This window comes from Saccoglossus kowalevskii, chromosome 3 (assembly GCF_978046115.1).
Source record: "Saccoglossus kowalevskii chromosome 3, keSacKowa6.1, whole genome shotgun sequence".
NCBI lineage: Eukaryota > Metazoa > Hemichordata > Enteropneusta > Harrimaniidae > Saccoglossus > Saccoglossus kowalevskii.
In genome coordinates this window covers 20,789,014-20,814,675 of record NC_140643.1, presented here as the reverse complement: position 1 = coordinate 20,814,675, position 25,662 = coordinate 20,789,014, and the positions used below count along the sequence as shown (strand labels likewise).

Below are 25,662 nucleotides of genomic sequence, written 5' to 3'. Positions count from 1 at the left end.
GTTCTGCACATGCGCACCAGCAGACTGAGACGCCACGAGGCTAAAGTTTTTTTTATATCTAGAGAAAAACTAAATCAGCATACAGATAAAAAATGAATTTTATTGAAATAAATGTTCTCTGCGTCTCCCGTTTATGATTTGCATAAAATCGCGACGATAAATCATGCATGTATGATGTATATATGTTTCCAGTTGTCGGCCAATTATATTCAATGTTACAGAGAGTCGTATATGCTAAGTTTTACTGGTACCGGCGCAGTATTATAAACGTAATTCCCATTTATTAAAAATGACCCACTTACTCTGGCGTGTTTTTACGTTTCAGGAGAAGCCTACGCTCGCATATGTTAATCGATTGCGTAACGTCATGTTGTAAACTTTATAGTGATACTAGCCTGCGAGTAGGTGCATTATATTTAAATTGGGAGTCAGTCAATGAATGAAGTAGTAGAATTAAAACAAATGTCAAGAAAATGTCAAGTGACTTTTAGCGAACTAGTACTCAATAAACGTCGCGATGCATTAAATGATACTTAAAATCTGCTTAGAGTGTCTCGACCTATCACAAAGTTTCAGTGCAAGGCTGCATATATACTAAATATATAGTTTAAGTTGTGGCTTTAGTCTGGACACAACAAGGATTAATTGTAAGGAGTATATAAAGATCCTGCAACTGTTTTGAGGCATCACGGATGAAACTTTATACCCCACAACAGCTAGCCTACTTAGGTTCCCCAATACTTGTTTTAATGAACTATCAAGTTTTTAAAGCCTTTGTTTTAGGAAAGTATCCTATAGAATATAGCGTGTGTATTGAGTGGCTGCTGTAACCAGATTTTGCATGGACAATATTTACACATATGTTAACGTGATATACAGTGATATGAGGCATATGGAATATGAACAGGTACTCACCTAGACATACATAGAATGGCTGAAGTGCTGCAAAAAATAAATCAGCAGTACAGCAAACAATAATAATAATAAACACACAGAAACTGTAAAAAACAATATTTTTTTAATAAAAATAATTTTGCTAGCTAAAATAAAAACAATATAATCATAAATATCAAAATAAAAATAAAATGATAAATGACAAAATAGAAAATAACGTAAATTAAAATGAATAAAACAAAATAAAATTAATAATAATAAAAATAAAATTACATGAAAACGAGAAATAAAAAAAAGCAATGAAGCAATGAAGCAGAAGAAACACAAATACGCGTTTTAATAATTTCCCAGCTGCACGCTTTAAATTGGGTTTATGGTACATAGACTTTAAAAATGTAGTACACTTGTGTTTCTGTTGGAAAGATTTTTTTTTCAAAATTGAGCAATACTAAAGGAAAACAAAACAACCTCGGCCCACACTCGAACATCCCAGAAAATAATACAGACACGGGAAGTTGGAAAATAATATTAAATGTAATCTTAAAAAAAATCAGTATGTACAAATAATGATATCCGATTAACAACATGAAAATAAAGAAAAGTGCTTAAAAGAAATAAAATTATATATATATCCCTGTGTCGTCCGACGTAAGCGAATAAATACACTCTGGGGTTCCTCTCTCGCAAATCCTACATATTTTACTTCGCTAAAGTCCCTGTACGGGTGACGCACAAATATAGGTATCTTACTTCACAATAACCTGTCTTGACATAATAATTATACAACACCCAGCGGGAATGTAGAATTAACAAACAAACATATGTTATACTTGATGACACAATCGTGAGAGTCTGTAGCATGTATTTCGACGCCGGAAACCAATTCTACGTAATGTTAAAGCGGGGGAGTCGTCACCTGCGCATGCGTCAGATGGTCATAGCGTGTCACTGTTTACAAACAACCGTCTACCCATGAGCCTTTGCGTTTTTTAGCGTGTGTTATTATCGTCGCCTTGGACTAAATTTCCGCGCATGCGCAGGAGATGACCCCCGCTTTAAGAGTTTTCGGTAGCTTAGCCTAGATTCTGTGTGATATTCCACTGCGATGACAGATGATTAACACGTAATCAAATCTACGGTTAATAGCTAGCCGGGATGAGATATTGTCGTACAGTGGGTGGAATGTTACAAAGATTCCAGGCACGAGTCGAGTGACGTACAGTATGACGTCATGTAGATTATAGGCGTTAGTGGCATGACGTACCGTGACTGGAACTGAGTGGAACGTAACATAAATACTTGGTTACCAGGAGTAAAGCATGCATGGCGTTTTTCTAAACAATTGCTTTTCAAACCATGCACGGCATCCAAGAAAGTTACATTGCAATCAAACATTGCTCGGATGACTTCATCGACCTCTGAACCCCCATGTTATTCACGATAATACATGACACGCGTCATATTCTCAAAAGCCCGTCTTTTGAATCTTCGGTTATTTTGAGAAAATTGTTGTTTTTGTCACGATAATATAATGATATTTGCAAAAGACAATACTGATTTTTTTCTTTGATTGCTCTGCGTTTTTGTTGATCCGTGTGCTTCAAGCACCTGATGATGTTGCTCAACGGAGCAAGCTGAATACTAACTATTCAGTTGCCTGTCGGTGTCCGCTGCTTGATGATACCTGGATGAGTGGCGGACCCTTATTGCTGATGAAGATGTTTGTGATTAGAGTTGAGAAAGAGTACGTGACGATTTTGGACAACAAAAAGTTTTCGCGTAATTACGAGCCTTGTAGCGACGAATATCGACCAATTGAGGCATGGTCTCTCGGTCTCCATAAAAAACGACTGGAATGCATACACGCATGCCGAGTTCAATACGATTAATTTATCATGGCGACAGTAGCCACTGCTAATTGCCAACAGATACTTTATAAGTTACAGAGTTAGAGGACAAGCATGCCACGACCTGGCCGATATTTCACTTGTGCATTCTGACTTAATACAAATAGAGCGGCTAGTATGTTGAAAACGTCTTTACGTCATCCGAGATTATTTGCGAGAATGAAAGAAACTTCTGCCATTCGTTCTTTAAAGTTCCTTGTACCACATGGAGCTACAAATTGTATTTTTTCACGACATCTATATGCATTGAACAATCGAGTGATATATTTAGTATGCACGAACGTACGTTAAACCAATTATTAGTATGCACAACGTAATTATGATATAGACAATTCTTAACGCGTCTCTGTGTAATGATCCGATGTCAATTTAGGGAGTCGGAGGACGACGCTACCTTCTATAATTGGTTGAGTACTCACAAGAGTCGTTGTTATTTTCATAACCAGCGGAGTTTGCCCACTGTGGCCGTGTTAGGGCCGGATAAGATCAGTCGCTGTTGGCACAGACGAGTTTCTGTAGACCAATTAACATGTATCACAACACAACTGTGAGTTGCTTCCTTCAGTTTGCTCTCTGTAAGCAGTGAAATAAAACCATATTGGCAGCTGAGAGTAAAGGCACAAAGCAAATACTTATATTAAAATGTTGTCTTGTGATATTGTTCAAAAAATAGTTGTTTCAAATGCACGTATCAGGGCGCAGAACACATTTTTGTGTCTTAAAACTGCTATTATTTTTTATGTTCGTAACGGAGACCTAAGCGTTGTCTCTGCCTCTGGTAGAAGATGACATTGTATTCCTCTGCGTTTCATATGGACTGCAAGATCAATGATGTACTCCAACACTTCGACCAACGTGACGATGGATATGCCAATCCATAATCCGAGCGATCCGCCAATGTCTGCCCAAAGATTGGCTGACTGCAAGTATATAAACAAAACGTAACGTTGGAAAAGTAGCACTAATATGATAATATTTGCTTTGTGTACGTTATGCACTTACAGGGAAAAAATTCATTGAGCATCATCACCGGAAAACGGAAACATGTGCGATTGACGAGTTGTTCACTGAAGAGTCGTTGTGGATTAGCCCTAACTCTAACTAACATATTATCTCGTTTTTTTAAAGCATACACCAATTGAGTATCAGCAATTTTGATTTTTACATATTACTAGTAATATGAAAATAGACAAAACGTGTTTGTATGTTGATCTCGAGTTTCACTTGTCGATAACACACTGCACACTAGGTTTCATTGAACCAAAGACATTAGAAAGAGAACTTTGGAAACACGTCAACATTTAATGTGTAATTGTACCGGAAATCAAGTCACATGCGCCTCGTTCTGCCATCAGAGGAGTTTGTAAATCAATAACATGTTTGTGTGGCATAATTCCGTACAGAATTAAATTTATTTAAACTGAATCATAGTTGTAACTGCATTTCACGCTTCGACGCTTTTGAAACAAGTCACTGTGAGCACCGTCCCTCAATGAGGGACGGTGCTGTGAGTGATGTAGTCCCCGTCCAGCTTTTAATGAAAGTCAACATTAGTGTAGTAAACAAATAAGTGTGAATTGATATAATGTGCACGAGGAACGAACTGAGATGCCTCCAGATCCACAAAGTTCTAATCTAACCAGTTATTGGGTATCTGAAAATGAGTTAAATATACGACCTGATGTTAAACATGATTACTACCAGTATACAATTTTTGTATTTGATGTCAAAAATATATGTGTCCAATACGATGTCTGTTTGAAATTTGCACTTGATCGGCCTAGGTATGTAAGATATGTGCATCCGGATCTGCATTGAGAAAAAAACAAAACTTCGAACTTCGAACTCGCTCCGAAAAATAAAATGACGTACATCAAGGGCACATTTAGTTCAAAGTACCAAGTTTAAACCCAAATGAGGATGTAGATTGTTTGTTTACTTTTATAATTCAATATTGGTCGAAAATGACCAAAATTAAACCAGCCAGGTCAACTATAGAAATTACAGTATTGGAAAAGTTGACTCAGCTGAATAAAGAGGAACATTCGGATATCCTCTTCAATCGAGGTGAGTTAAGCACGCCTTTCACATTTGGTTTTTCATTAATTACTTATTTTCTTTAACAATACGTGTACCTAAGTGATATCGCGCCGTGATACAAAATGCAGTGCATTACATACAACGTAAAGCGGTAATGTTTTTCTACGATAATCTTTCGCACCGGCAAACACCAACTATCCTAGCACGTGTTTTAAGAATTTAATTAGATGTGGAAAATTAGATGCTGAAAAATGAGTATAAAAACAATTTATGAGTTTTAAATCATTTTTAGCGCCAATATGTATTATTACAAGTGTAACATTGACACGAATCAGACTTGGAAACTTGGCATGTTGTGTTTATAAAGCAGATTTGAAAAAAATATTCAAAATAAATAGTGATACTCGGCCAAATAGAATAGTCAATTACAGGACTTTATATAGACCAAATCTCCTGTTTTCCAGTCCGGTTATATGACGTGCTTAGTACGAAATTCAGTATACGCACAACTAGGATCAGGTCAAATTTCATTGTTTTCATAAATTGTACCGCGAATTTTGCATAGAACTCGTGACACCACAGATGTAACCTTGGCCAAATCTTGCTGTGCCAAGGGGTTCGAATCCTGGATAACGCAGCTGGCGGTGTGATAGACACGCTGCTCATTGAGCTACATAAAACATGATGCAGGTCATTGCCTTGTGAGCTTATACTAGTATATGACGTTTCGAGTATGATCATGACTATGAATGAGTGGGAACTATTTATGAGAACATTGCCTACACAAATCGTGAGGTCAACGATCATTTACACGTGTACTGCATTCACGTTTTGTATAATAAATATTCTAGAATTTTTTTCAGTATATTCAATTTGGAAATAGAGGCATTACATTCCTTACCAAGTACGAATTTCACGCATTTATTTATATATATATATATATATATATATATATATATATATATATATATATATATATATATATATATATATATATATATATATATATATATATATATATATAGGTCAGATTGAACCCACATTCCCAAATCATTCTGAATATAAAGTCTCCCAATCCACGATATGATGTTTTTGTCTACGGTCTCGACGTCTTATCTCAGATCGGACTTTATAACCCAGAACAATTCTATATGTACATTGAAATAACAACTCATCTAACGCGATGTGACCACCACGCATTATATGTGAAGAAGTGAGAGAATTAGAGCTATATAGTTTACTAACGAATTGGGCCCAGCAAAATGATACTCGTGTTAATAGTCATGTGTTCGTTCGTAGCCTCATATATAGCAAGCCATTTTTTATGCTTTTGTTGACACTATTCACCAAAACAAAATACCAAATTCTCATTACATTATTTCGTCTTGTTCCGTTTAAAAACAAATCAACGTGTTGTTCGTACGACTGGCCGCAGCGCGACGCGGAGCGCAGTAGTCATTCTAAACAATGTGGATTGCCCGAGATCCTCGTCATGTCATTTTAGCATAACAACTCAATTTGCAATTCAGAGCTCCAAATTGACTGCCATCATTCGCATATGATGATTTCTAATTTCATGACGACAATGAACTCAGTTGTTAACATATGGGGTTCAGATAAGATTATGAGTCTGAATGCTGTGTACGTCGTTTACCTCACATCACTGCTCCATTCCTAGTAAGCGTTCCCTCGTTAACATTATTATATACTTTATATGCTTCGTGCGCAGCTGCACATTATATAATTTCACAAAAATCTTCAATGTAGCATTGGATATTTTTTAGTGCATTTACCTCGATATTAAAGTGAAATAAATTATTTGAAACAAAACACTTGAGTATGCATATACGCCCGATTTCACTGCTGAACGCAAAGCGTCGCATTAATATTATATGATCTCTTTTATTCTTCGTCGTTATTAAAAAATAAAAATAAATACTGTTAATATTATGTATTTAATTATTAACGAAACTTCACGATTATTCATTGTACACTAATGTGTGCACCTGTTTACTCACTATACATATATAGATACCATCAATTTAATAAAAAAAAATACAATTTGTTTTTAAACGTCTTATTGTTGACAGGTCTTCTGAACGCTGTCGCACGTTTCTCTATGTTTGTTCTCGCCCCATTGCACGATGTATATTTATGCTCTCATGCACCGACGGGTCAAACATTTGTGTCAGATGCAGACATCGAAGCATTATAGACTGTAGATTGGCGAGTACTAATCATGGCTGGACGGTCATTTAATTGCACACAGAGTAGACGTCACACTAGGGCCTACACATTTGCCCAGATAAGCGTACGAGGGAAGTTCGAAAAAACACAACTACGTCGCTATACATAAGTCGACATTATAAATTCCAATTCCGCTCGATATTCGCTACATAGTGTATAAGCGTTCGACTTCTTCCTTTATATCGTAGACACATCAAATGAGAACAATTTAACATATTACGCGAAATATACAACATCAGATTAACGAGTATATATGGCAATGTACGTCACTAATAAAACTGGTTACCATGCATAGTGTTCGAGGCGATATGACACATTAACAACTTGCACGTTTTGATAGACTCTTGATAAAATGCGACACAAATTGAGATAGGGATGCGAACCACATACACTTACCAGATAAACCGCGACTTCACGGTGCACTATATAATTTAATTCTTCGAAATATATCTCAACCCTGGCAAGATTATTTCTGAAAGACAATTATAATAAGCATGACGTTAATATCATATGGCAAGGTGATGTGCGGCTTGTTCACCAGTATCAAAATAAAATATCCTCGAGGATTATTATATGATTAACAGACTATATATATAAATAACAGCATTACAACTATCGTGTATATACTATTTTACTTTTCTTCAATGTCGCTTGAGTGGACAGTGTTAATCAGTAGACAAGCAATGTTAAAACCATGAGATTGATCAGTCCTGCAGTAATTTGTTGCAGTAATTAAATAGTCAAGTCATGATGTCATTGGCCGTAATGATTCTCACTGAAGACTTCAGGGAAGCAGGATAGAAGGTTTCGCCTTTAAACCGTGTTTAATGTGTGGGCGTGTGTACGCTTTTTGTAGATGTTGATAAAACATGAATTATTGAACAACTACCCACCTAACTGCTGAGGCATCATGTAATCCGCTTTTTGCAACCGTTTGCATGAAATAAGGCTGTGAGAGGAATGTTTTATTAGTTGAAGTTATGCATTTCTTGCAATCTTTCACTTTCACAAAAAAAAACACAACGACGTTTAGATAAATTGGATACACATACGTAAGACAGTATTGTAAAGCATTATATAGTTAAATAGATCGTTAAATGTTAATAATGCACCATTTATAGCTTCGCTCCTTGTAAAAAATGACAGTGTTGTATAACTCACCATATATCTATCAGATGGCCATGTTTTTTGTGAAACCGTTGTTGAATATTGCACTTCTCTGCAAAAAATATAGAATAGTAATAACAATAATATTACGATTTACCATGTTTTCCTACCAAACCTAAAAGTAATTATGAGTGAGTAAAGAAATCAATGCATGTACATATACTATGCTACATATTAACTAGTTTGTCACACACGTGCTATTCAGTGCGATGTAGTTTAATTGAATATAGAAATGAATGTAACGAAATAAAGTTGTTCAGTTTCATTAAAGCGCTCAGTCACGTTTTCAATGTCGTGTGAACAAACATGAGACGCGTATCAAACAGAACGCGGCGCGGCGACAGTGGCGCTCTAATACTATTTTCTAACGTTTTATGACACTTTTAAAATGAAAGTTAAAAACAATCCTATACATATACCAAAACATTTTTTTAGAAAATTATCCAGAATTCAGCAGTAATATACATTTGCTCAATTGTACTGTAATCGTGATTTGCATAGAACTGATAATGAAATAGTTCAAAACATATTTTTTTAAATATGTTTATGTTAGGCGACAGTTCGAGACATCGAAAGTCACTGTTGTTTTTCCTGACTTTTTTAATGTGTAATTTACAAGTGCGAATGATGACGTATATGTAATGTATGCTACCACACAGATCTGTTCTAGTGTAGGATTGCGTGACAGGGTTGTGTGGCCAACGATAACCAGCACCTGCGGACCTCTACCAAGATTTTGTCGAGTGGATTTAGCATTCTAACTGGGTCTGGGTAGCGGTCTCGTGAACTCTGGTCCACCGATCGTAAGTCCGATGCTACTATGCAACCATTGACCGGTTTAAGAAAACATATTTTTCATTTAATGTCTTTCCAACAGAATCAAATGATTTGAAAGCCTCTAGTACCGTTGATGATCAGTCCATGATTGTAAGTGACCTGACTTTTACGTGTTGTCATGGTTATGTGTTTGGGAATTCAGCAATTAGATAATGGCCGCTAGTGAGTGAATTATTTTCAGTGTATTGCTGAGTATGTGTTCAAAACACAGCTATTATACGTCTTACCGTGTCTGCACCAATCTTGTTTCTCTAATAGTCCGCGAAGATGAGAATCAAATGTAATTTGTTACGTACTATAATAGCATGATTTGAGTAGATGCAAATCCAAAAAAAAAAACCTCATCACCCTTTCTTTAGGCACAAATATAATTGGATTTAGGAACATGTTTGTTCAGTGTGTACGTATACGGTGCACTCGATCAATCTATTTATGTCTTAGAATAGAAAACAGGAGGACGAACAAATAACATGTGTGTAACATATGTGCGAGTGTATGAACAAACCCGAGGTTATATAGATATACGGTTAAAAATATCATAAAATGTTTATGAAAATACGATCTCATTATAGGTACAAGAACTTATTTATGATGTGAATATATGTCTATTAGTTCACTACTCACGATGCCCATTGGGGATAAATATATTGTCAATAAATTATAAATTGTAACCCGCAACAGGGATGAGGCAGTTAGGAGTAATAATTAGCCTGATGTAGAAATTATATTTCTACGACATTGTGACATATTTGTTTTATTAGCGACACTAAACTGTGAGTCCTATAATCGTATGATACATGGTATTAAAAAAATGTGTGTTAGTACGTGAGTGCAAATTCAAATCAGCTATGTTAATGATGATGATGATAACGATGATGATACTGTTTGTTATAGCAATTGATCTTATTCACATGTATAACAACAGTCGATGTTGTTGGTTTTTGCCAAAAAGACTTCATTCTTGCTGTCTTATGCACAAAACAAAATACTATTACTGTTATGATATTAAATAGGTGTGCATATGCTGGGCTATTTAAATTAAACGTCTTAAATCACATAACCACCATATTTATGTCTGGGTTGCCATATACAATATTTCATCGGTAATAAACCATCCAACAGCATGTATCAATGGCAATGTCAAAATCAATAGGTATAAAAACCTGTATGGAGTATTCTGCACACAGACGAATGATTATCAGCATGCATTATTCATTATAGAAACCAAATGCACTATGTGAATAAATGCAAATGATGTTATACTTCGTTTAGTGTGTTACACTAAAATTACAGTTTTCTCTTGTTGTTTTTACTTCATACACATAATAATTTGCAAAAGCTGGGATGTTATTGAAAATTGTCTACAAGGTTGATTCTATCGACAAGGGTGTCATGAAAAAACTCGTTTGTTATACTGACAAATGCGAATACAGGCAATTTCACTAAACATGATATGTCAAACACATTTAAATGTTCGCCTGCCTAAGTTTGGCAAAATCGAATTTACAATCGAATGAATTAACTATCATTATGCTGAGCTAATCGCATATTAAAGGGTCCCTATTAATGAATAAACTTTCTGAATATGTTTCATACTTGTTCGTATATATTACTTGGTGCTGACCTATTCGAGAAACATACAAGTATCACATGACCAAGCTAATATGTTATATGCATTCAGTTCGCGACTTTCAGTACGAAAGATTCTTTCTGTTATGGATAGAATAAACGTCACCATGTTTACATTAAATGTCTTCACATTAGGTTAAATATGCGCAGATGAAGAAGTGAAGCAAAGGATGAGACGAAATAAATGTTAATAACAAGTGTGCGAATATGTTGTTTTGATACACTGCACCTAGAAATGCATAGGCCTCAGATGTGTTTATTTCATAAATACGTGTTTCTTAGTATGATAATATCGTAGAACACTTATTTCACAGACGTGTTTAATTATGCATCGCGTTATTGACATTATTGCAAATTGTCCTATGAGTAATTCGTAGAGATTTCGAGTGATAACAGAAAGGTAAATTTTCTTGCACGAGCGTAAATGTCAAAAGGTTAAATATTAAACATACGAGATCATATGATGTATTGACCTTCATAAAATATGCAAACCGCAAGGCTCTTAAACAAACGAAGAAATTATCTGAAAAAAATCTTAAATTCTAAATGGATTGAATACTACTTTCTAAAATCGAATAACTTGATGTCTAATGTTTATCGTATACTATTTCATTATAGTCGGCATTACAAACATTTCACAACTCGGCTTACCTGCAAGTAGGCCGGCAATTACAGGGCAGCAGTTCGTGCCGACTAAGGAAATAAACAAACTCTCGGCACATTTCTGGAAAATAAAAGCTGTATTATATTCATATCGAGCTACAGATGCAGAAAATCCTATTGCGAAAGTTTAATTACATTTGAATAATAGATTTTCCTTTGTATAACGAGATTTCGGCAGGCATATTATCTGTCAAGGCCGGATTAGAATTGTAATTTCCGATCTTAATCCTGTGATTACATGCTTCTTACGTACTAATTATCAAACACGTAGTGTATTCACCTTGTGTAGCGTTGACTACGAATCCCATGCAAACGGGGAGTTCAGATACCATATCGACACATCCACAGCGTGCGTATAGATACTTTTCGATGCACTCCTTTTGACAAGCCTAGTTCAAAGAGTAAAATACGGTGTCATAAGCTTCCATTATGAAGATACACTAGTAAAACTAGGGAACTAGGGTAATATGTCATCTATACAAGAAAAACAAATTCAGCTGACTGATGGACGTTGATTTATTGCTGATTTGATTCACATTATAGAATTTTACCTCCATTTGTACTAAATCATCGAACATTTCTGTTGTAAATTACAGATATAAATAACCAAGAAAGAACAACTTTGATCAAAATAGGAATATATCATCTGCTATACTGAAATAAGAAAGTAGAAGACTACATAAATTGTCCTACCAGCATCGTGTAACTGTATTCATCGAATTGACTTAATTGATCCGCAAAGGTACAGTTACTATACGGTGGTCCCATCCGTTCCTGTGTTGTCTGTGATAAATAAGAATAAAATTAAGTTGAATAAATGAATAAATAAATAAATAAATAAATAAATAAATAAATAAATAAATAAATAAATAAATAAATAAATAAATAAATAAATAAATAAATAAATAAATTAATTAATTAATTAATTAATTAATCAATAAATAAATAAATAAATAAGAGACTCATGTACTCATGTTGTTCTTAACTTCAACTTGTTATATTAAATGTATCTCTTCATATAAATGCGTTCATTAAAAGCATACAATATATAACCTGTCCAAGTACAAGATGGCCTAATATATGACGTCATACATGTCGTTTATGTTCATAATACACATTGGTTGGCAGTGACTTACCAGTTTTATTGCTAACGTTGTGGATGTACCAGGCTGTATATCAATACCTTTCTCTTCTGGGAACGGCATGGAGTTTTGTGAATGGATAACGACACGAAAGCTAGCACCTTGACTAACTGGTCCAATATATTCATTCTGTTCCGCATTAAGAGTCAGCTTCAATCCTGGAAAAGATTACATATCACATGTCAGTTTTGAAATCTAAATGTTTGCTCATACAATATTGGGAAAGTAATTGCATATGCAATTATATGCGCTTTATATTCATCATCATATGGGAGAAAAGGAAAGTACTTTTTTTTTGCTATGCAGTCATGAGGCTTAAGGTTAATCAGTGTGTTCCCTCTGAATACGCCAAGTTAGTTGATGTAATACTTGCTGTAAACATTTGGCAATCTGAGCAAATTGCATCACGAAGGGTAAAATTGTCTTCTAATGCCGATGTAAGCTGTTCACACCGCAGTGACGACGCCATACTAGCGCCCGTTGGAAATTTTACCTAAATTGCAATATAATTAGCAGACATCGCTCAATGAACCGGTGACCCGAATCAGTAGTCATATATAATGTTGCTGGTGTATACTGACTTTTTGCTAACAGACGTGACAAGAATAACGTGTGTGTAGAAATACAATTGCTAGTGCAAACATAGTTGTAATGGAATGTAGCAGTGGGGAAAACTGTAAAATATTACCATAATAGTGAATGTTATTTGGGGCAATTAGGGTTACAAGCATTGCATCTTAGTCATGGGAATAAATATATAAATTTTCATTAAAGACCGGGTGTTGTTTATTCCCCAAGCTACTTGCAAACGACTAGTTGACGCCGATCGAGGCATGTATAACTATTATTGATTCAATTCGACGAAATCATTGGATTCATTAGCTAGCTTCGCGTTATTATGTATATTTCCGAGAAAAAAAAAACACTTGTTTTATTCTCGGATAAAATTACACTGTTGCGTAAAAAGGTGCACATCAAGTTATTCTAGACATCTATTAAGGCAGGTATTCTGTGATCATCAGAAAAAAATGTTTGCCATCTGTGCCATTTTAATTCTGTTCAAGCAGTGACCCAAAATACAATTAATATTCTACTATAGCTGCCGTATGTTGGGTTTGTTACAGAATAGAGATTTATAATTTTTTTACCATTATTGCTTCCTGGTTTCAAAGAATATCGTATGACTTTGTCTCCTTCTCCGTAATCAAATGTGTAACAATTCCCGTATGTCTGGTCTTGCATTGGTAATAACAGATCTCTACAAACAATTAAAAAACAAATGTTATTCACAACAACCATATGGGAGAATTGGCTATTATATGTTAGGCAGTACTCGTTTGATGCAAATCGTCTAAAGAACACGTGGGAGGTCCATGGAAAATACAATCGTAGTTCTGATGATTTTACACCTAATAAGCTGTACTTATTGATAATTACTTATGCAAAGATCGTACAATTTGAAAAAAAAACAGGTTTGTTTTATTGTTATACCGATTTGTGGAATCACAATCAGATGAAGACGACTAGGCAAACATAAAAGGTTTTAGTCTGTCTGGAACTAACATCGATACAGAATATGCATTCCTTGTTATATAGATTTTCAATATAAATCTAACCGTATAATTACTCTCTTAATTTAATACTTAATGTTAGTATATATTTGTCAATGTTGTGCTCGAAATAACCCTCGATGGGTTGTATGGGCATTTGTCACCAGCGTATAAAACAATGAAGCAGAATGACCAATCAGTAGCCAACCATCTGTGAATTTCAAGGCGAAGTTTGGTCTGAAGTTGGTCAAATCTGAAAAAAACGATTGATGACCTTTGTTCACGTGTTTGAGTAACTGATAATGAGAGAATTCACCGAAAAAGTAAAACACCCCACGTTTATTTATATCAGTTAAATATATCAATTATTTTTTACTTGTAATTGTAAAGTGAAAATAACATACCCAATCGTATAGGAAATCTACAACTCACATATCTTGTATTCGTGCCATGTCAACGTATGTTCGTTAAATGAGACGACGCGACGGGGTACAATTGCATAAACCAACTATGTTGTACTTCGTCCGAATTAAAATGTAAATTAAATAAACCCAATTGAGGGGATATGGCGAATATCAATACATCCTCCACAAATGTTAACTTCCATGTCTTTGCGAGATGGATATGTTATGTTTAGTTATTTTAAGACACACATACCACTAATAGTTAATGAAAACGATTTATGGAAGCTATGCGATAATACTCATATAGTAGTCATTCTAAATATAAAATATGATTGATTGTAGATATTTCTGCTAATGTGAGATGCATATCCGACATACTCAGTTCAACGGTTCCCTTCTCGACATCTGCCACATTTAAAAGTTTAGGCATGTATTTCATTTAAATGCGTGCGACGTGAAACATGTATTCTCCTTACAATTACGTTGTGAAGGTTTAATAAACGGAATTCCGATCCGTCTACCGGTGTTTTATAAATACAAATGCAAATGACTGCATTAACATGTACATGTACCGGATTTCCGGCCACGCTTAACAATTCACTAGTTCTACATATAGAATAATTAGATGCATGAATACGCCATTATTGAATCCTACGTCAGTTTCTAGGTTTGGCTATTGAATGACGTTATTGCCTTACAACAGACTCCACTATCCTCAGATTACGTGAGTACTGTGTGAAATGCGGTATACAGTTTTTCGTAATGATAGAAAATTATGTAAATGTTTTAGATTAGAATTCAATTCTCTCCGATTCACGTGCCTTTTTATAATATACACGATATGAATCTGTGATGTTTACCTGTATACAACATCATTTGACCAAATCAAAAACGTTTTCTAATGCGGAATAGAGTATTTTTTGTCTCGACAAAACATATGTATGCATTTTCATAATGCACATACATACAATTAACGTCAATGTACCTTTACATGTGGTGATATACATAGTGGTGTTTTAGTTCACGTATGGCAATATTGTTATTATGATTAAACGAAAGCCAAAGAGAACAAAATAGGGCTAATACAAAAAGACAGCACTTTGATCATACGGTGACAACAAACTTTAGTTAAGTTATATGTGTAATATAGCTCGAATGACGTATGCAGCTATGTTATCCAAAAAAGTTTTCGACCAGCTGTGTGTCACAAATATTCATGTTTCTGGTTGTTGCACTACAGGTGAGTATTTAAATTAACCTAGAATACCACATCGTCGCCGATCTTCTCTTGCAAGTTTTTTCTTGGATAGATCGCGCACATGGAACTGACAATCGGGTATATATGCTTGGCATAATGTGTTTCACTCTACTCGACTATGTAGTTTTGTTTCTGGTATGATCCTTGAATCATTAATTATATATTTACTTAAATACTCATCACAATTTCAAAAAAAAAAACCCTCAAATTCGACATAAGATTGTGTATGTACCTGTCTGTACAATCCATTTGATTGTAGGAGCATTCCAATATGAGGTCCTGTACTTGATGGCCATAGTCCATAATCTCAGCCTGAGACATACTGCGAATGAGTTGTGACAACTTTAAGTCAGCAGATTCGCCATCCATCTGGCTTAATATATCAGACGTTTTATTCCAGTAGCCCATAAAATCCGTATACACATCACTATCAGTTACCACATCATCGAAAATAGTTGTTAACACGTCTTTGTTTCCTACTCCAAATGAAACACTACTGTTAGCTTCAGGCTCGTATTGGTTACTATCGACGTCAACATAAATAGCGTATGCTGGAGTGTTTGCACTAGACGTTGTACGGACAGGAACTTGTGTACTTCCGGACTCAATGATGCCCACTATACCTGAGTCACAACAATCATTTGCTTCAGGCATGGGCACATAATCTTTCAGGTGACAATCACCGAGTGAATCCCCGTGTTTCACAAACTCCCACGCTACACAGCCGTTGGTGTCGGAACACATTGCACAACAGTCCTCGGGACTGGCTTTGCTTTCTACACTCGCATTAGTCATGTCAAATCCCGTTCTTCTCACATTTAAGTCGATCGAGCAGTGGATACCTTCTGTTGCATTGATCGCAACTACAAGAAAATAGCAACATTGTAAATACATTGCTTACAATCATACTATAAAACAAATCAAACGTATGAAAAGATATTATATTGCGGCATGTACAATACATTTCATTTATTGTATATATTTATCATAGGAGTAAAATATGTATTTTGATATGACCGTACTGAGGACGAAGCGGGTTATATGCATGCACAACCCAACAACAAATGTTGAGAACACGATAGCTTTAGCTGTATTACGTATTCGCTGTGTAGTGACTGTGGTATTTATCATGTTACATGCTTTATAGATTAGTGAATTGAAATTAGTTTCAGTGGCTACTCATTTCGAAAGACGAACTCACACCATATTAATAACAATTAGGTTGTCATGTTACTACTTTCATGTTCAGGCAATTCATCAATTCATTTAGAATGTTGTTAAGCTTTCTTCGAAAATGTGAATGCATGGAATCACAATTAGCTGTCTGAAGAGGCAGCCGATAGGATCACTGTTTTTTTTTTTCAATCCAGCTAGTAAGTGCACTTGTCGATTTATTGATAGCAACTCGTGTATAAAAAGTGAATGTATGCAGGTTTGTGTGTTCGCCATTAATCCTGAAATTCGAAGATATATTTGTTGGTATATGTATACTGTAAATGCCTTAATTATTCACTGGGTTTTAATTTCGTTATTTTCGCTGATAAGTGAAAATCGCTAAATTAAATCTACATGAACATGTACAATAACAATAAAACTCATTGTTTCCTTGACTAATTCGTGAAATTAAAGCACAGTGAATATGCTCAAAACATAAAAAAATAGTGAAATTAAATGTCAGTGAAAATAAATGGTTTTACAGTATATATTTACCGCCCAGTTTGGTATCTACATCTACAGATGATAAAACTATGATAAATGATGTACAAAAGAGTGACAATACCAACCTGACTTGTTTAGTTCTCGTGTAACTCCAGAGTAACGGAAGACTTGATACACTTCACTTTCAATCGAACTTTTCAAGGAACAATTTCCCGGTTCATCGTCACTAATTGTATTGAAGGTCCATGCCAGACACTCCGGGGTTTCGGAGCAAAACGCACAACATTCATCGGAACTGTTGCGTTGAGCGCTGCCGTTATGAAAAATCTCAGCACCAATTATAGAGGTGTTTTCTTTAGTATTGCAATTAGTATCTACTTGAACGTGCAGGGTTCCTGAAAAGTTGAATTGAACATAGGTAATCGATTTGAGAAAATCAATAAACGTAGCATAATACGCAATCGCTGTGCAATGATAATACAGCACCTAAGTATAAGTAACTATTGAGTGTTCAAATTACACATGTATTATCACACAAGAAATGAATGTGGTGTACAAGTCATGTAGTGCAGTTAATTGAATAATAGAAAACAAAATAAAACAAATAACAAAAACAACATGTTAATTTTCACGCTTGTGTAGTTTTTGAACACATTACAGAGTAGAATAACTTGATTCTCATTACGGTAATTATAGTGTTCTGGTACGAACATTTGCACACGTTTTTCATACTCAATAAACTCGATAAATTCCGTTTTCTCAATTAGTTCTTGATGTTCTTTAGCGTTCTAGCAAACAATTATTCAAATAAATGTAACGCTTCTCCAAAGAGTCCCTAAACAAATTTAAAAATAGGTAAGTTTAATGTACCCTAAAACATCACCTTGCACGCGATTTCACATTTGTTCCTGTTGTTAAACAGACGCTGCGGTAATTAACAAAACGTCTACTTCCTACACCCACTGTTTCAAAGATTACACGATGCAAACTAACTCCTCCTAGTGATTTATAAACAACTGTTCTTGCCTAAGATCAGATAACAGCCTGCCTGAATTTTCCCCCCAGGATTGGGTTTAGATCATCAGGTTTTTAGAAAACTTCAACATGGAGAGGGAAATGTGTACAACGTGTTCACATGTACCCAATTATTCCCTCTGTATGATAAATGTGCATATTATACTGGAGACCGCAATTACATTTGACTCTATATGTAATACATTAACGCAGACATAGTTTATCAATCGTCTCACCTGTATCCTGTGAGGACCTTCGTACAATCCCAGAATTGCAGCAATTCGATCTGACCTGAGAAACATTATCTTCGCTCAGCCAACAGTTTCCACTATCGGCAGACGTAGTTTTATCGAACGTCCATGTCACGCAACCTGTGGTACTCTCACATAACTTGCAGCATGCTCCGGAAGAGTCTACCCTTTCTGTGGGTTTTGTTTTCCACTCTGCGCCTCCTCGTCTATCAACATGCATCTCAGTCACACACTGTTGTGCCTCTAAGGCTGCAATCCAATAAATGGCAAAATAAGTGAAATCAATATTACAACTCGTCTTACACACATGCAATTCATTGGCCAAACTAATTATTTTTATGTGTAGCACGCGTCGAGTTTTTGTAGCATTTATACGGCATGGCAGCCGTGAGATGACATTTTGTTTCCACTCTGACAGGAACATTTCCTAGGAGTTAGAATTACACAGTATTTTAAGAGTGAATTAGATGCATGCCCAGAAATTGAACACGTATTTCCCGTCGGTGTTAGTCTACAGCCGTTAAATTAAATCGTTGAAGAAATGCCAATCTTGCAAATCTAAACTTGATATCTAAATATCAGTAGTATTATTATTCTAAGCGTTACTAGGTTTTCACAGCTGAAAATTCTGGCGAATATTTTGTTATGGCAATATATTGATGTCGTGAGATTCGATTGTTTACAACATCGCTCACATTGACTACTGGGCTTTTATTACAAACATATATTTACGACTAAAATTAATCCGTATTCAAGAGCTTGTTCCTCGCTTAGTTCACAACACGAATGTAGTGAAAACATGCAGAACCACTCGGGCATCATGTCTTGAGTCATGAATAAAATATGGGTAGCTCAAAACGACTACAGTTGTATTGGGAATATATAATGATATTACATCATGGCTGTTCCTGCGCGCGGTCGGACGCATACGCGCATTCTCGCAAGCAAATGCGCCTCCGTCGCCCAACCGCTGGTCGCCGAAGCCGCATCTGGCAGATACAAATTAACATTGGCGGATTTAGATGGGGGCCGAGGGGGGCGCGGCTCCCTATTTTAAACAACCAACAGGGTTTCGCGCCATCTGCGCTCACGAACTTGGCCTTAGGCCAACTTATCGCCCCCCCCCCCTATTCCAGAATCCTAGATCCGCCCCTGATTAATGTAAGTAAATGCGATCAAATAACTCATGTGAATCTAGCAAGGTGAGTTATAACAAAATAACCTGGCAGCCAATAAGTGATCAACTCGTTTGTAATTAATGGCTCATATCATTTTATGGTTTTCTAATAATAACAGATTCGACCAAATATGCGTATACGATAAACCAGCATGCTATTCGCAAACTTGAAACCTGTTTCGCATTCCAAAAATAAATATCATTTAATTTACCCGCAGGTTTATTTTCGTCACCATCTGTATATCTGCGTTTCCTTTGGCTGTATTCTATAAAAAAACAAAATGTATTTTTGTATTAAAATGTTGGTCAAATATACGTGTTGGGGTATGTTGTGTTTTAATTTAACTCTAGAAGTGTTCGTTACAAGCAACATAATGGTATCGGTAGTTATACGGTGTCATATCGCGTATCACCTCCAACTGGTTTGCGCGGAACGTTAACAGAATCTCACTGATGATGCCTTGTTAAATATATTAATGTGTGGGAAATTTCAAAGCACGAATTCCGTGCCGTAATTGGTAGTAATTCGAGGTTGCGATTGTATTCCGAATTAAATTTCAGATCATTTACAGTTCACATGTGACATGAAAGAAAAGGGAGTTCGGAATTATAACTGCTGTTCTTTTAGATGAATACGATGTATAATGTTAGTAAGATGAATGTCTACTATCCACATATTTTATATTTTTGCATCTCTACTGTGCGTTATAAATTCAAATTTCGGAGCGAGTTTTTTTAAATACGAATCTGAACTAAAAGAACTAGTAGCGTAGTGGTGATTCCTCTTATCCTAATTTTTGTACGTAGATCAATTGCTTGATTGACTGAAAAATATATTTTGCACAAAATTATGCATTATATCTAATCATATGAATAATGACTTTGTCAGGGCATTATACTTCGCCGATTTTTTCTCCGTTTTCACCTGGACGGTTCCTCGCGTAAAAAATAACTTGATCAAAAATCACCCATGTAATTTAATCTTTACTTCTAAGATGAGATAGATACTGCTGTATATCGAGTTTATTTATACCTACCTACACAGTACACATGTCAGTCAAGTCGTATAAACAAAGCATTGTTGAAAACGGATATAATTCTAATTATCTGTTAGGATATCTACCATACAATAAACAGAAAATGCTTGTAGGTATCTATGTATTCCAATACACCAACGAAGGATGATTGTCACGTGATGTGTTGTTTTACCATCGTAAACAAATTAAAGTTTTCAAATTATGAATATAAGGTTGAAAATTAATGGACGCCATAAATTAAAAGAGTTTAAAACACATTTATCAACGTAAATCCGTTAATTTTGTCTATCAATCATTTTTGTGTCGCAGCCATTACATATACACGCTCACAGCGCCCACATGTCTTACCAGACAAGCGTGGTTAGTTTAATTAGAAGTAATTATACTGTATTGTATTGTGTTGGAAGGTGAATAGCAAAGGCGATTTATCCCACACCAATGCTAAAGTATGCCAAAATTGATGCACTGTAACAGGTGTGTAATTAGAGATTCGCCTGTGTATAGACATATATACATATCTTTCCCCATTACAGTAGAAAAGATATTCCATGGGGGAATTTATATCACTGTGGACTCAATTCAATAGTCCCTCACCTGTTCCTTCCTTCACACCGGTGGCTCGCAGTAAATCTTGTAATACATGCCCGTAATCGGAACTTTGCAATAGCTGACTCAGTCGTAGTTTATTATTGTTACACACAGTGACGGCGGGGAACTGCAATGATCCATTCCTCTCCACAATAGATTTAATCCGTACGGGGTACTCGAAGTAATGTCGCAGTAGTTCCGTCATGTGCGTGATGTATCCAGAGAGAACAATGATCACAACAAGCGTCCATATGCTCCTCCGATGCACCGTCTTGGAGGCCGCTATCCTCGGTATTCCGTGACTTGACGTCCCCAACGCAAAACTTCGCGTTATGTTACCGATACTTTTCCGCTTCTCCTTAAGCAAACGTTTAGATCTTTTGTCGCTGCTTCGCCTAGGTTGTTGATTTAATGGCAGTTTGGCCTCTTCCAGCTCTATCTGTTCACTCATCATATTTGTATCCTATCTTCTGCTACAAGGAGCCCATGCAGCTCGCATTATGAGTTCGCCCATGGAGTCAAACCCGCGATCAGTAGCGTACGTTCTGCCAAAAGATACCGACTGCTACTATCGTAACGAGATGCTTGTTTTTTTTTACGGTGGGCGGTTGTTCGGACTGAAATATAATGAAAGATACACGTAATGCAATACTATTCAGATTAGCATATACATTCCCTACGGTCGCCTGGCAGATTCCGGTGATCTCGGGAGAGACAGCTACGCTGAATACTAATGAAGTGGCAACAACACCTGATACATAAACTGGTCTTGCATATGGCAACGCACTTACACATCTAGAAGAGTCTGTGTTATTTTTATGAGACGTTTTGCGTTATTATGTAATCAATTACAAATTGAAATTGAAAGCACGTCGTGAACACATGTAGTAAATAGTGTAGGGGATAATGGACACTCACGGAGCGGTTACAGTCAGCATCTAACGCTGTCAAATGTATAATGCCGAGCCGTGAACCAAAACGAAATACATCCTTTTAACATATTAAAATTGTTTTGTTAGAAATGTGTGAATAATTATTTTTACTACATGTGAGTTTCTGATAATAGCTTTAGTTTGAACTATACTAACTCCAGGATTGTTATGAATTACGTTCTCTGTTTTTGTTACAGCCATTAGCTTACCTCATAAAATTAGTTTTTATTAAGAAAACTAATTCCAATATAAAAAAAAAAGTGTTTATTCACAACAGAATAAAACATGCTGTCGTCCATTATGAAATGAACTCCTATTTGAAAACACAACAGGTTTTAGAATTCTGCGTGTGTTTTTTCTATCTATGTACCTGAGAAGCATTAGCAAAGTATAAGGGACAGTGGGCTGGTTGCTTATTTGTCTCGAATTAAAAAAAGCGTTAAAATCGATATTAAATGTATCGTGTACCGGCACGTAAGCAGCCGCAGCATGTGTGTTCAAATGATAAATTATGGGTTCTTTTACGTGCTGGCTGACACTGGTTAAAAATAGATCAATGTACAAGTCTCTCTACACAGTCTCAAATGAAGGGCTGTTATAAATCATGTTTATCGTCCCAAATGTACTAAATGTTTAACGAGTAAATAGTATGAGATGGGTACGTGGCGATAGACGGATAACGCGTTGTTTACTCGCGAACTCAGCAGGTCGTCTGAATGGTTAACGTTCAACTCGGGGATTGGAGTATCCGTCTCCGCTCTAGAAGGACACATCCCGTCAACATGCCCGGCGAAGGTAAACGTACAGTTGTTGCACGAATGCAAAGGCCGATTGTGTATTTATTGATTCCGAAAACAAACTTCTGTGTAAATCGCCTGAAATTGGGTGCTCTGTGTTATACACAATGTACATTCGCATCATTAGGTGAAATTAAATTATACTGTCGCAGCTACTACTCACGTGCAAGGTTCTCGTTGACATTGTCTCGCCCACGGTATCAAAGTATATTAGACATTCATATAATTATGTTTGGTGCATGGGTTCAATTAGTGATATTATTTGTGCATATTAAATAAAATAAACCATCTACTAACCTACTTGGTAGCATCAACAGCGAACAGCGATATGTGCAATAGGACATGGCAGGAGAAGATCGGCGTTTACACGATGACTTCTATAATTGAAGAACGCGTTGTACCGTATATAGTAGACAATAAAACCAAACACGATGTCGCCCCCAGGCTAGTAATCGTCAGCATCACATACACACACATACAATATATATAATTGCAGGGACTGCGAATTATGAAGATGCTCTAAACGTGCTGTCATTGTAAATTTGCCAATCACGTGATCACTACCGCCGGTAATAACGGTTCTTTCCCTGTCAGACCGCCTCTCTGACGTCAAATATTCATGATATTCGTTCCACTGAAAGAGCGGTATGGTATTTGAATGTATGAATTATGTAAGGAATTGAAGGTCTGCAATATAAAGAAGCTTAAATCAGAAGGATATATTTCAACATATATAGTAAGCCTGTTGATAGACTCAGGTAACATTAAATTTGCATTTGATGGAAACCGACAGATTATACCTGGATATGACGAACACCGTTGGCGCAAGATACTAGTAACGCCCTGAATGACTCGAAGGCTGTTTCTTATTACTAATACTACACACATGGACAGCCTGAAGACATAAGTCAATACGGGTTTCCAGTCGGGGTGTTAGAGGGAGGAGAGTAAACATCGCACGAGTGATCCGACAACCAAATTGATCAATGCCGTGTAGTAATAGTTTCGAGCCTTGGCCAAAAACAAAATAAAGTAAAAAATACTAACACCGACGCGTTCTGTTTTATTAACATAAATGATGTTCATTTATTAACGATGCCGTCAATTTACCTTCTTGCAATTTTTACTAATGTTGCGGAAAATGCAATGCAACCCTTCAGAAATCGGCAATATACATGGGTAAAACAAATGTACGTTACAAGGACAAGTTGAGGTTGGGAGAATTAGAAATGATGCATCGCGTAATATAATTTAATTGCCAGTCATAAAACATTCAATATACTTGTATTGCCTAATCATATTTCCGGGATTATACATGTATGGGGAATTTCGACTTTTATTACACTGCCTCATTACAACAGGACCACCGTGACATTTGGAATAAAATATGCAAGTACATTTTCATCACCGTTTGATTCAGGACTGTAGATGTCCATATCCGAGTAACGCATACACAACGACGCGCCACTTGTTAGAATTCATGCAACGTAATCACCCAATGATAGGATCGAGCTCTCAGTGCATGGAACTTGATTTTCTAGCTTCCCACCGAAAAATGCTTGAACATATTTTGGATGTGTTAAAAGCAAATTATATAGTTGTTGTTTCCATATGATGGACATGTGACGATTCACGATGCAACGCACGTGCCGTGCGGGTTGTGCTACTTCCGTTGCCTAACTAAGACCGGGTAATATAAAACCACTGAGACTACATGTATTAAACAACGGTACTGTGACTTCATCTAAGTAACTCGTAAACATTGTTAAATATACATTAGATAGTCTACTGACAGCATAATCTTAGCTTTATGAATCGTTGAATGACCTTCGTTATGATTCCCCAGGCAGCAATCGTCTGTCATAGTCCACAATGTCCACAAGAGTTACGAAACCATTGACGTCATCACAATAAAAATGACGTCATGGCATAGGTTAACACGTTACTAGAGTAAGCATATATTCATATATTTCAATGTATCATTGGAGTGACGTCATAGCATAGGTTAAAACGTCACTAGAGTAAGCATATATTCATATATTTCAATGTATCGTTTGAGTGACGTCATAGCATAGGTTAAAACGTCACTAGAGTAAGCATATATTCATATATTCCAACGTATTGTTTTAGTGTGTGTGCCTGTATAAGAAAAAGGCTAGACATTTCCGGGAAAAAAACTTTCATTTTCGTAGATTAGATTCGCTCTATGCATTTGATGCGTGCAATGCATTTTGAAGAAGTAATTTGACGAGGTAACTAATTTTACATCTCATGTCAAGCGTTCATAAAAATAACACTTAGGCTAATTAAATATACAGCCCCCTATTCCACGCATTACCACTATCTTAGTTCTGCTACACGACGACTTTGTACTGAATAATCGACTGCCTTTTATAATCAATTAATCAAAGGATAGGAATATTACGTAAACACTATTATTATACATCTGTCACCGTAACGCCCTACGTT

General features: G+C 36.0%; 1 protein-coding gene across 1 annotated transcript; it reads right to left on the bottom strand.

Annotated features, from left to right (window-relative positions):
• Positions 1 to 999: 999 nt before the first annotated feature.
• On the bottom strand, positions 1,000 to 21,915 carry LOC102803246 (uncharacterized). The gene is made up of 14 exons (XM_078013946.2): positions 21,471 to 21,915; positions 20,052 to 20,105; positions 18,648 to 18,911; positions 17,523 to 17,792; positions 15,971 to 16,601; positions 13,675 to 13,784; positions 12,521 to 12,684; positions 12,078 to 12,167; positions 11,665 to 11,773; positions 11,373 to 11,445; positions 8,250 to 8,307; positions 7,982 to 8,037; positions 7,485 to 7,560; positions 1,000 to 3,721 (listed from the first exon to the last, which is right to left on the bottom strand). Exons 1-14 carry the CDS (start codon positions 21,913 to 21,915, stop codon positions 3,539 to 3,541), a joined length of 2,583 nt encoding a protein of 860 aa, XP_077870072.2. The 3' UTR covers positions 1,000 to 3,538.
• Between the last annotated feature and the right edge of the window lie 3,747 nt (positions 21,916 to 25,662).

Excerpts from the sequence above, each read along its gene's own strand:
- LOC102803246 (XM_078013946.2), bottom strand. The coding sequence starts at position 21,915 with ATGAGTGAACAGATAGAGCTGGAAGAGGCCAAACTGCCATTAAATCAA. Across the intron at positions 16,602-17,522 it reads ACGAGAACTAAACAAGTCAG|TTGCGATCAATGCAACAGAA; the intron begins GTTGGTATTGTC and ends ATTTTCTTGTAG. Across the intron at positions 8,038-8,249 it reads GGCCATCTGATAGATATATG|CCTTATTTCATGCAAACGGT; the intron begins GTGAGTTATACA and ends TTCCTCTCACAG.